The 12,083-nt window shown below is 40.2% G+C and overlaps 1 protein-coding gene across 10 annotated transcripts in view; it reads right to left on the bottom strand.

Annotated features, from left to right (window-relative positions):
• BANP (BTG3 associated nuclear protein) overlaps positions 1–12,083 on the bottom strand; it is a 121,820-nt gene that overhangs the window by 83,250 nt on the left and 26,487 nt on the right. For all 10 annotated transcript variants that reach the window (XM_019635140.1, XM_019635109.1, XM_019635125.1 and 7 more), the window contains 2 exons: positions 5,174–5,265; positions 2,698–2,897 (listed from right to left, as the gene is read on the bottom strand). In XM_019635140.1, coding sequence (XP_019490685.1) covers positions 2,698–2,897; positions 5,174–5,265 — 292 coding nt within the window. The remainder of the gene's footprint in view (positions 1–2,697; positions 2,898–5,173; positions 5,266–12,083) is intronic.

Genomic DNA, 12,083 nt, shown 5'->3' with positions numbered 1-12,083 from the left:
TCTCTAAATGATAAAATCCCCCTGGCAGAGGGAGGCATGGTGAAATCTCTAACCAGGAAAATTCTAATGGTTCTTCCCACTAGCTCTGCAATCACTGGAACCCTGAAGAAAGCTGGTAAGATGGTGGCTCCCTGCAGCCTGGATATGCCTTTACAAAGCGGGCAGCTCTGTCATCAAACAACTCAAAGGGAACATGGTACACCAATCAGGAGGGACAACCTCAACAGAAGTGGTGCCAACCTCTCTCCTACCTCCCTGAGTGAGTGAGTGTAGGCAATTTTGTCTTTAGATCTGTAGGAGAATCCGGAAGCTAACAGATCCCCGAGCTGGCCCAAGTCGCCTTCTCTGGTCCTCTTTTTAAAGCTGAGGAAACTGGAAACTGAGGCTCAACATGACTACGTGACTTGGCCCAGGTCACTCTAGCAGCTTCAAACTAGGGTAACTTGTGACAGGCAGAAGAGGTGTCAAAACAAGTCACCCCAGGTCCAAACCACAGCTGCAAGAGCTCTCCGGTCCCTGGGCACTCGCCCTTTCCACCTGGCTCTGATAGACCATCACAAATAATCAAAGGTGGAATCTAAATGGATAGATTTTGTCAACATTTTCCCTGGCTCATCTCATGAAGATTACCTCTTCCAAACACAGGTTAAGGAGTGACACACCACCAAGGAGGGCCATCCTTATAACATGCAAGCTTCTCACTGAAGGGCAGGAGCATGTCATTCATTCCTTTCTTACCCTGAGAGCAACAGTTCTCAATGGAGGTGCCCAGGGGGCATTTTGAAATCCAGTGGGACAGACCTGGTTATCAGAATTAAGGGATACCATTGAGATTTGGCGGGTTATAGGCCAAGGAGGTTAAGACATCCTTCAATGGATGAGAGTCTCAACTAACAAACAATCTTCCCACACAAAGTTCAAATGTCTCAGACATTCACAAGTGAAAAACATGCCTCTAACTCTCTGAACCCAGAATCTTACTCCATTCTATATTTATGTACAACATGTTTTTGGATAGTTTTAAAACTTGAGTTTTCTAGAAATTCAACTATTGTTCAAGTCTAGAAAAAAATTAGACTTTGCTTTATCTGAAACTTCGTTAAGAATTGCTTGTCGTTTTGTAATATTCCATTACTGACTAGTGTGAGTCACCAGGACTCCTCACGAGAGGTTTGGGCATCTGGCCCATTCACTGCCTCCTTACGTATCTAATCCAACCATTTACATACTGAAATACATGTTATTTTATTACATACTACTATCTTTCCATTATACTTAAGACATTATATTCATGTTTTCATTATAAATTATATTTTCTAAACATTGCATTTTAGGATAAGAGGGCATTACAAAAAAATTATTCTTAAAAAAAGGCACTGGGTCTGAAAGGTTTGAGACTCACCGCTCACACCGAGGACATGCTCAACAAATGTTTGCTGGGAGAAAACACATAGGGGACCTGTTAGGACACAGCATTAACCAGGGCGAAAGACCTCATCTCACAGCAACACCAGGAACTGCCTCACCTTCCCTCTGGGGACAGAGATCCTGGGAATCCCCAGCCCCCAGCTGGAGACTAGGCATAGGGGCCATGCTGTGTTTTAAACACGCCAAGACACTTTGGAGAGTTAAATTAATTACGTCCACCCAGCAGGCGTCACCCAAAGCTGTCCCAGACAAACCAGGACAAGTGGCCACCTTGAAATTGAGGCACGTTTGTGAGCATTGCAAAACCCACCAGAAACCCCTCCTCAATCCCACATTCCCCTGAAAAGCCCACGAAGTCCTTAATGCTGCTTTTGTCCCCAGAGCACACAGGCAGGGCGGGACCCAGCCGACCCTGGAGCAAGGCCTGCCCACTGCTGTCCTTCTGGCTCACTGTGGCTCCCTCTCCTCTCATCTACCATGATGCCCACCACCCTCGCTCCTCACAGATACACAGGGCAGGAGGCGCAGTCCGTCCAGAGAACCGCAACAGGAGAGCCCTCAGTAAATATGCTTCAAGTTCTTGTCAAGTACAAAGACAAATTTTACCACTGCCACAAATATGACTTCTTCGTAGTCAGTTGTGGGAGAGCAAAAAAATGCCAACAGCACTGATGGAAACCGCTGCCCAATGCCTGAGCATTAGCTCGTCTCAGAAGCCCAGGTAGGTGACCGGATGCTGTGGACTAACGGATATATAAACAGGTCAAAGATTTTGAGACATCGTTCCAATCTAAGTAAATTCTTCATATAGTTTCAATTCAAATGGTACATACACTCCTTACTACACATCCCACTAAATATATTTAGGCTCTAAATATATATTTTTTAAATAGGCATAATAAAAACTACAGACATGAATGGAAAGTTTGATATACTCCAGTAAAATTTATAAAGACTACCTACGGAGAAAAATATCTAACGACTCGCCGGACAGAATAGGAAAAAAAAGGAAAGAAACAAATGCACATCTTTAAAGATTCGGTGGGTTAATTCCAAAGAAAAGATGCACCAGTCTGGTTTACGTCAGAAAGAAAAGGTGAGGCTGGCTGAGTCCAAGCCGGTCCAGCAGGGCGTCACGTTTATCTGGGGTCTAACTGAAACGGGAGCCATGAAGCTGCGGAGGCAATGCCTTCATGTGAATAACAGCTCAGGTAACTGCGCTGGGAGCCTGGGTGAGGAGGTGACCTGGGACCCTGGGTCTGTTCTTACCATCGCACTTTGTTGCAAGTCTGCGTCGCGCCGAGAGGGGAGCCTGCCACCATGGGGACTTGGATGGGACTGTGCTGCTTGTTCGTGACCAGATCCAGCTTTTCTTCTAATGATTTACATGTAGCCTCGAGAGCTTGCAGCTTGGCTTCAATGCTATCCAATCGTAAGCATATTGTCTGGTTAATGGAATACAGGAATGACTGGAAGTGAAAAAAAGAAAAACTTCAGAAGGGTATCTTGAACTTCAAGGAGACAATTTCAAGGAGCACCAAATAGCTATTTCCTAATTTCAACTGTATCGGCTCCAACAGGACAAACAGGACAATCCCTGCACTTTACCTCTTTAGTTAGACACCAGAAACATTTCTGGGAACAAGTTCAACCTCTTGTGATGATAACTTCATCATGGCTTTGCTTCTACGTGCAGTTGTGTTCTAGACTAACACTGAAGTCCATGTAACAAAAATGTATGTAGTTTTTAGGATGTTCTTCTATTAATGAGTAAATTTACACATAAAACTAGTCTCCAGCTGAAAACAGATTACACGTACCATCAAAACAGCCTGGAAACCACTGGTGCTGCACGTTCATATTATCCCCACTGCCCTGATGCTGAAAACTGGGTTCACGAGGTTCCCTGCAGTTGTGAAGAGCACGCCTGCCACCTAGCGGTCAACATGAAGAGCAGCCTCACACTCGTATCATTGCTGAGTCAAGTCCCAATTACTAACTCCAGCTAATACAATAATCAGTGACATGCATGATTCCAAACCCAAGAAATGGATCATATACACACGGGAAACCTCTTCACTTTCCACACTTGCCATTCCTGCTGTGAGCTGACAAGAATACAGATGGAAGCATGTCTTCAGGTAAGACTTCCACTGTGCAGCAAACACCCTAAACAGGTAGTACCAGCTGATAGATTCAGGGTGCTGGTTAGAAGCAAGTTCGTAAAGCATCCCCTAGCTCAATTTAGTAGGAAGGCTGGCTTGAGAGTCAACAGCTACAAACCATGAAGAATTTGCTTTTCGTCTTTCCCTCTGCTTGTCTACCCACAGTAAAAGGCTGGCCTCCCTTTGACTGACTGGACGTGCCGTCCAACTGCTGCTGACCTATAGCACTAGCTAGGGCCTACTCTTCTCATGTGAAGCAAAATAGCAAAATTATAGAAACGTCACACATCACATCACGCGGCTGGCATCAAGGCCTAGAAGAAAATGGGTACTCTGAGTGCATTTTCAATAGACTGAGCTGAGGAGCAGCAATGCGGTAAATAAAACCCACACATTGTCCAAACAACTCACTTTGTCTAACTGATTGACAGCAGGACTAAGGGCTGAGACCGGGCCGCTTTCATTTTGTACTTTATACATTTCTATATTGTTTATGTTTACAATGAATGTATCTCTGGTGGTAAAATCATAACTGCGTTTTATTTTAAAATATAGTAATTTGGCATTACTAATACAGCCACTTTCTATCCATTAGTATGAAACAGAAATTTAACTGTGAATATACTTTTAAAACACCTACATATTTAAGCTTCAACTGCTTCTACTAGTTAACAAAACTGTTAAGTTTGGGGGGATATGGATGTTTCTAAACAGATGCCCCATATAAATAGAGGAATTATATGAAAAGTTACTCCAGTTTTCATTTGCACTGCTTTCTTCTCCACATGTGCTGATATTTACCTCCATGACTCTGTAAACACTAAACCAAGTAACCAAGTAAATCCAAAGATCCAAAATCACTGACTGGCTGACTCAGTGGTTTCTGAGACTGCATCCACTAAACTTCAAAATGTAGGTGAACTCAAATGGTAGGTACAGAAGTACTTCATCACTGATGGGAAATCAGCCACACAAATTGTTCTATTTCTTTCTGTCCACAACAGGTCTACGGCATCATCACATTTGGCTGCAATCTCAATCTGAACGACGTTTATTCTTCATACTCTTTAAGGGGGGAAAATGACTGTATGCACAATGTAGGGGGTTGAACAGTGACTCCCCAAAACAATACATCTACTTCCTAATCCCCAGAGCCTGTAAATGTGGACTTATTTGGGAAAGAGTCTTTGTAGATGTAATTAAGTCAAAGATCTCAAGGTGAGATCTTCCTGGATCAAGGTGGCCCTTAAATTCAACAATGTCCTTAGAAGAGAAGAGAAAGGGAAACAGACACAGACACACTGGGAGGAAGCCATGCAAAGATGGAGGCAGAGACTGGAGTGATGCGGCCACAAGCCAAGGGACATCTGGAGTCACCCAAACCTGGGAGGGGCACGAAGGGTCCTTCCCTAGAGCCTGTGGAAGGGGCACAGCCCTGCTGACACCTTGACTTCAGACTTCTGGTCTCCAAAGCTGTGAGAGGATAAATTTCTGTTGTTTTGGGCTCCCCAGTTTTTACAATCTGTGTGGCAGTCCTAGGAAATGAAGATATAAGTAATAAAAAATATTAGTATTTTTACCTTTATAGAGGGGTCCTGGCAATTGATCTCTAGTCGCTGGCGTTTCAAAGCTGGTTCATCTTCATCTGTCACTACATGATTCTCCAGTACAACTGAAAACCAAAGGCAGAAACAAAAGACTTAAACTTTAATATGAAAAGTTTTATAGAACTATTTTAATATTAAGATAGTAACCAGGTCTGACACCTTCAAGTTAAATAAGAAATGGTACAACCTGTTTCATATTTTACCTTGTTATAGTTTTAACTTAAAATTCTCAGAAAATAGGATCTCTCCTTAATCTCAATAAAATGGAGCTACTGGGTAAATTATCTCCCTAATGTGCCACTGGGTTGATTCTAACACCAAAACTACAGGCTTCTCACTCAATGCTCTAGTAAGCTACCCTGTTTGAATTTCAACATAATAAAATCCAATCAATAATTATTTCTTCCCAACTTTAAATTCTTGTCTGATGACTACCTTATTACAAATTCAAAACCACTCTCTGGTTATTACATTTTCTTGAGTGTTGGTCATCAAAACAGTGCCAAACATAACATGCTAAGTTATACAGAAAGCTATTACACAGTGCTGCTGAAATCAATGTCTCCCCCGTCAGCAATTTTCAATTGATCTTCATGGTTTCCTCACAGGTAAGTAACTCAGCCCACATTCAAGCCTGCCACAATATGGTCCTACATGCCTTCCTTTCGTCTAAAATTAGCTATAAAAGCAATATTAAAGACAGCCACAAAAGCAAAGACCAAAACTGTCCACAACCTCATCATCACCGCAAATCAAGTTTCTCGGTCCCTGATTCCTCGTCCTAGACCTGTCAATCATTAAACATTTACATATTAGCAACTATAGACTGAATTTCGTATTCAACGTTTTTATCAAACAGGATACCGTGAGTAGTTTGCCACTTTGCTACAGTTTTTCCTTCTCAGCTCCTTGCCTGAAATTACCAGTGTTGACTGCCGGGTGTATTTCTCCTCACCTCTTTCTTTCTACACGCTCACACATGGACACAAACATATTACATATACACAGGAGGGCCAAGGCCATCTTATCAACAGATCTGTCTGCACCTTTTGTCTTCACTTAGCAGTGTAATGCGGACAGCCCTCCCGGTTAACTGTTTTCACTCCCTTTTTAACAGTAATATCGGTTTGTGAATCTATCCTACTGAAGTGAGTAGCAGTATATGAGAATATATATTATATAAATATATACACAGAACACATCTATTAAATATTGTGCATATGTACATGCACACACAGAAGTGCGCTTACTGAGCACTCTGGGAGAGTGTTTACCCACAGAGAATAAACTATGATGCACGCATACTTTGGCATATCATCCGTCCTCCTTTCAAATGCACCCCATGCTACAGTCGAGCCAAATAAACTCGCTGAGGACACACGATGCCTGCCTTGCTTGGACAGTGCTGTCTGACCACGTCCCAGCTTTTCCCCTCCAACCCTCCCTGCACCCCCAACCATGCAACCACCTCCACTCAAGAAATCTATCCACCTTCCATCCAGGCCCATATGGATGCCGGGACTAACGCCTGCTCACGGCGCTTACCCCCAGAGCTGACAAACCCCCTGCGCCTCACACACAAGGCTGTTCACAGATGTGGACAATGCTCATTTTGCTGGCATTTGATTCCTCTTCTGCTAAGGGATGGTCGGGGCAAGCATAGGAGAAGCCAAGTACACAGGTCTCTGCGGCCCCAGCCCCACCTCAATCAAAGAACCTCCACTTGGAAAAGCTATATATGACGTCTGACAATTAAGTTTGCAAACTCATCCTAGAAAAAGTGCTACATACCTCATTGCTGAATATCACTATGGTCACCTTCGAAGTACTCTCCTTGGAAAACTATGCACTGACACCAGCGCCTAGTTCACCCTTCAAAGCAATTTGGGAGCTCTTTTTCTGGAATGGCCATCAGAGTTGTCATCGTATTACCCTTGATGTCCTGAATGTCATCAAAATGTCTTCCTTTCAATCTTTCCTTTATCTTCAGGTCAAGAAAGGAGTCATTGGGGGCCAGATCAGGTGAGTAGAAAGGGTGTTCCATACAGTTATTTGTTTATTGGTTTAAAAATGCCCCCACAGACAGTGCTGTGTGAGCTGATGCATTGTCGTGATGCAAGAGCCATGAATTGTTGGTAAAAAGTTCAGGTCATCTAACTTTTTCATGCAGCTTTTTCAGCACTTCCAAATAGTAAACTTGGTGAACTGTTTGTCCAGTTGGTACAAATTCATAATGAATAATCCCTCTGATATCCAAAAAGGTTAGCAACATTGTTGCATCAAGTGCACGAACTTAATTGTCAGATCTCGTATGCTAAGGTTCCAAATAAGATCTCAATTTTAAAAAAAGAGTGTCAATGCCGTTAAAACTGTACGTACTAGACGATTCATCTCAAAACTCTCGTTTAAAGGCATTGCATAGTCCTACAGCTCTAATATGAACCTTTCACGGGTCCTAGGAAAGAGCAGTAAACTGATCTCCCAGAGGTGACTGCCCAAAGCTCCCCTGCAGAAACCAGCTAAGGGCCAACAATAACAAGAGGCATCCAGCTTACCTAAGGTATTTGTATCATGTGCTGTGGACCCTGTGTGGCAGGGAACGCCTCAACTACCTCCACAGAAATGAGTGGGAATGAATATTCACTTCATTAAGTAAAAAACGAAACAAAACAAAAACCCATGCCTACGAGTATTTGTGGGTAGCAAAACGCAGATTCTCAGGATGTTAGTCACAACCTATTTACTCCCCCACAAAAAAACTGGTAATTATACCGGGACTGGGAGGACAAGAAAGAGACCCTGGCAATCGTTATTCTAATCCATTTAATTTGCTGAATAGAAAAACAAGTCCAGAGAGGTTAAGTGACTTGTCCAGGGCCACACAGCTGGTTCCTGTAACTACAGAAAAGAAGACTCCATGCCCCTTGGCAGCGTGAAGCACTTCGAGGCCAGAAGCAAAGGGCAATAAAGCAGAGAAGCAGATGTGCGAAAGGAGGGGTGCCCGTGGCACACGACAGAGGCACACGCACCAGGGTTCAACAATAACTTCCCATGGGCTGTGGGGCTGCAAGTTTCTTTCCTTCTTTTTCCTTTGTGGCATTGCTTTTTATAATTTCGCATGCATTACTTTTAGAATTAGACTAAAGAACTCAATGTTCATTTTAAAGCTATCACAATCAATCAGAATGATAGGCCTGGGGAAAGTTACAATCTTACATATGTGCAGACAGGTAAAGTATGTGCAGCCATATAATGAGTACATGTAAAACCAGAACCTAAACATTTTTGTTTTAAATGGAAATTTAAAAAAAAATTTGAAAGGACATACATGCCAACAATAGAAAAGCAGATCTATCGCTAGGACTATGGGAAATTTTTGCTGCTTGTACTTCCTTGACTATACTTTTAAATTTCACAAAGGTCCGATTTTAGAGATGAGGGAAAAAATAATCCTACTCTTAAAACCACTCTGGATGCAAACGTGTATAACGCACCACAGTACTTGCCAGGTGTGTGTACAAGTTTGTTTGGGTCAGAGATTGCAGCCTTTCTGTCTACAAAAGGCCTCAGACAGCCCTTCACACTGTAGGTTTTCATTAAACAGTCAACAAACTGTAGTCCCCAGTTACTTAAGGAACAGAAATGGAACAAAACTGAGAAATGATACTCTAAACCTCCTTTGGACTATAATCTAGAGAGAGAGAGAATTTATTTGGAAAGTTAGCTGTCAGAATTTTAATAGTTCTAAAAATGCTTCAATTTTATGTAACTGGAACATTTTTCTTTTATAACATTGCAGTATGTGCTTTCTAAAGAAATCGTCATTCAGCTACCAAAATATGAACACAGATATCTTTTTAAATGTTAAGTACAGTGATAGTGCTTCTTTTTTAAGTTCAGTGGTATCTGAGGTGTGGTGCTAATGAGGTCAACACTACAAGTTCTAGCTCTGAACTTGGTCAGTTTTTTCAGAGAAAATTGTGGTCGAACAGCTAGCTATACCTGTATGCCCGAACTTTGTTCGGTGATCTGATAAGGCTCTTAATCTTGCCAGTTAACAGGGGATAGTGCTTCTTATATAAACAAATCAGAAGCAAAATAAGGGGAAACTGACTAAAGAATAGCATGCCTACAAGAGTGACTTCATTTCTTTATGACTGCTCCTTTAATTCCAAAATTATTTATAATTACTCTCCCTTTCCATATTACAACTAATTTACAAATGAAGTTTTTTCAATTAACATATCAAATAGATCATACAAGACAGACACCACACTTTCTTATGAGATTTCTGAAAATTCTCTTTTCTGTGGGAAAAATCATTCAACATTTCAATTCTACCATTCCAGGAAAAAAACTGGGCAACCAAAACATTCAGTGTCTTAATTGTGTGAGTTTGTGACTTCAAAATGAACAGAAATATAAAACACATAAAACTTTCTTTTTATAGTTTAAGTACTTTATTTTTTATTTTTCAATTACAGTTGACATTTAATATTAATTACTTTCAGGTGTAAAGCACAGAGATTAGATATGTATATAATTTACAAAGTGATCACCCAATAACTCTAGTCACCACCTAACACCATACATAGTTATTACAATATTGCTGACTATATTCTCTATGCTGTACTCTATATCTCCATGACTATTTTGTAACTGCCAAATTTGTCCTTCTTAATCCCTTCACCCTTTTCACCCAGGCCCCCAAGCACCCTCCCATCTGGCAGCCATCAGTTTGTTCTCTGTATCTATGAGTCTGTTTCTTTTTTGTTTGTTTAGTTTTTCAGATTCCAATATAAATAAAATCATATGGTATTTGTCTTTCTCTGACTTATTTCACTTAGCATAATACCCTCTAGGTCCATCAATGTTGTCGCAAATGGTAAAATTTCACTTTTTATGGCCAATATTCCACCATATATATGTACCACTTCTTCTTTATTTAATCATCTATTGATGGACTCTTAGGTTGCTTCCATATTTTGGCTATTGTAAATAACGCTACAATGAACATAGGGATGCATATATATTGTCAAATTAATGTTTGGGATTTCTTCAGATAAATACCCAGAAGTGGAATTACTGGGTCACATGTAGTTCTATTTTTAATTTTTTGAGGAACCTCCACACTGTTTTCCATAAGTGGCTGCACCAATTTGCAATCCCACTAGCAGAGTGCACAAGGGCTCCCTTTTCTCCACATCCTCACCAACACTTGTTTGTTGATTTACTGATAATAGCCATTCTGATAGGTGTGAGGTGATATCTCATTGTAGTTTTAATTTGCATTTCTCTGATGATTACTGACATTGAATAACTTTTCATGTCTATTGGTCATCTATATGTCCTCTTTGGAGAACGTCTATTCAAGTCCTCTGCCCATTTTTTAATTTTTTTTTTTTTTTTTGGTGTTAGGTTGCATGAGTTCTTTATATATTTTGGATATTAACCCCTTATCAGATATATCACTGGTGAATATCTTCTCCCATTCAGTAGACTGTCATTTTGTTTTACTGATGGTTTCATTTGCTGTGCAAAAACTTTTCAGTTTGATGTCATCCCATTTGTTTATTTTTCCCTTTGTTTCCCTTTCCCGGAGATGATATCCCAAAAAAAACTACTAAGAGTAATATCAAAGAGTTTACTGCCTATGTTTTCTTCTAGTTATTTTATGGTTTCGGGTCTTACATTTAAGACTTTAATCCATTGAGTTTATTCTTGTATATGGTATAAGAAAGTGGTCTAGTTTCATTTTTTTGCATGTATCTGTCCAGTTTTCCCAACACCATTTACTGAAGAGACTGTCTTTACCCCACTGCATATTTTTGCCTCCGTGTCATAGATTAATTGACCATGAAGGCTGGATTTATTTCTGGGCTCTCTATTCTGTTCCATTGCTCTATGTGTCTGTTTTTATGCCAGTACCATGCTGTTTCGATTAGTGTAGCCTCATAGTATAGTTTGATATCAGGTAGCGTGATACCTCCAACTTTGTTCTTCCTTCTCAAGATTGCTATGGCTATTTGGGGTCTTTTGTGGTTCTATATAAATTTTCAGATTATTTGTTCTAGTTCTATGAAAAATGCCATTGGCATTTTGATACGGATTGAGTTGAATCTATAGATTGCTTTGGGTCATATGGACATTTTAACAATGTCAATTTTTTCTATTCATGAGCATCGGATAGCCTTCCATATATTTCTATCTTCTTCAATGTCTCATAATTTTCTGAGTACAGGTCTTTTACCTCCTTGGTTAAATTTATTCCTAGGTATTTTTATTTTATTTTATGCAATTGTAAATGGAAATGTAAAACACATATGAGTAAGGCAAAAAAAAAAAAAAGAGGAGGAAACTTATTAAGAAATCTTTAGATAAAACAAAAGCATAGACAAAGTTTATCCATAGATGGAAGTTCTTGAAATTTAGAGTTTCCTCTGTAGAGGGTTTTCTTAAAACAAATATTTAGTTAAGGTTTCCAAGTAAATGTGTGCCTTTAACATCATTAACAAAAATTATCAGCCTTAACGAAAGTGTAGGAAAAGTTGTTCTCATGCACAGTTGATGGAAGAATAACTTAGCAAAACATTTCTGGGAAACCTGTCAGTGTCTTATTATCAACATTTTAAATATACAAAGCAATTCTACTTCTGGGAACTTACCCTACAAAAATATTTGCCAAGATATACATGTAAGTATCTTTATTGCAGGATGTATATGAAAGAAAAACAGTGCAAACAATGGAAATGCCATCTACAAGGGAGGAGTTTAAAAAATGAAGGGCACCTATAAATCGAATACCATGCAGTTGATCAAAAAAATGCAGTCAGTTCACACATACCAACGTGGTATAAGAGTTCCATCACACATTACAATAGTG

This window comes from Hipposideros armiger, unplaced genomic scaffold (genome assembly GCF_001890085.2).
Source record: "Hipposideros armiger isolate ML-2016 unplaced genomic scaffold, ASM189008v1 scaffold_19, whole genome shotgun sequence".
NCBI lineage: Eukaryota > Metazoa > Chordata > Mammalia > Chiroptera > Hipposideridae > Hipposideros > Hipposideros armiger.
This window is presented reverse-complemented; position numbering and strand designations above follow the sequence as displayed.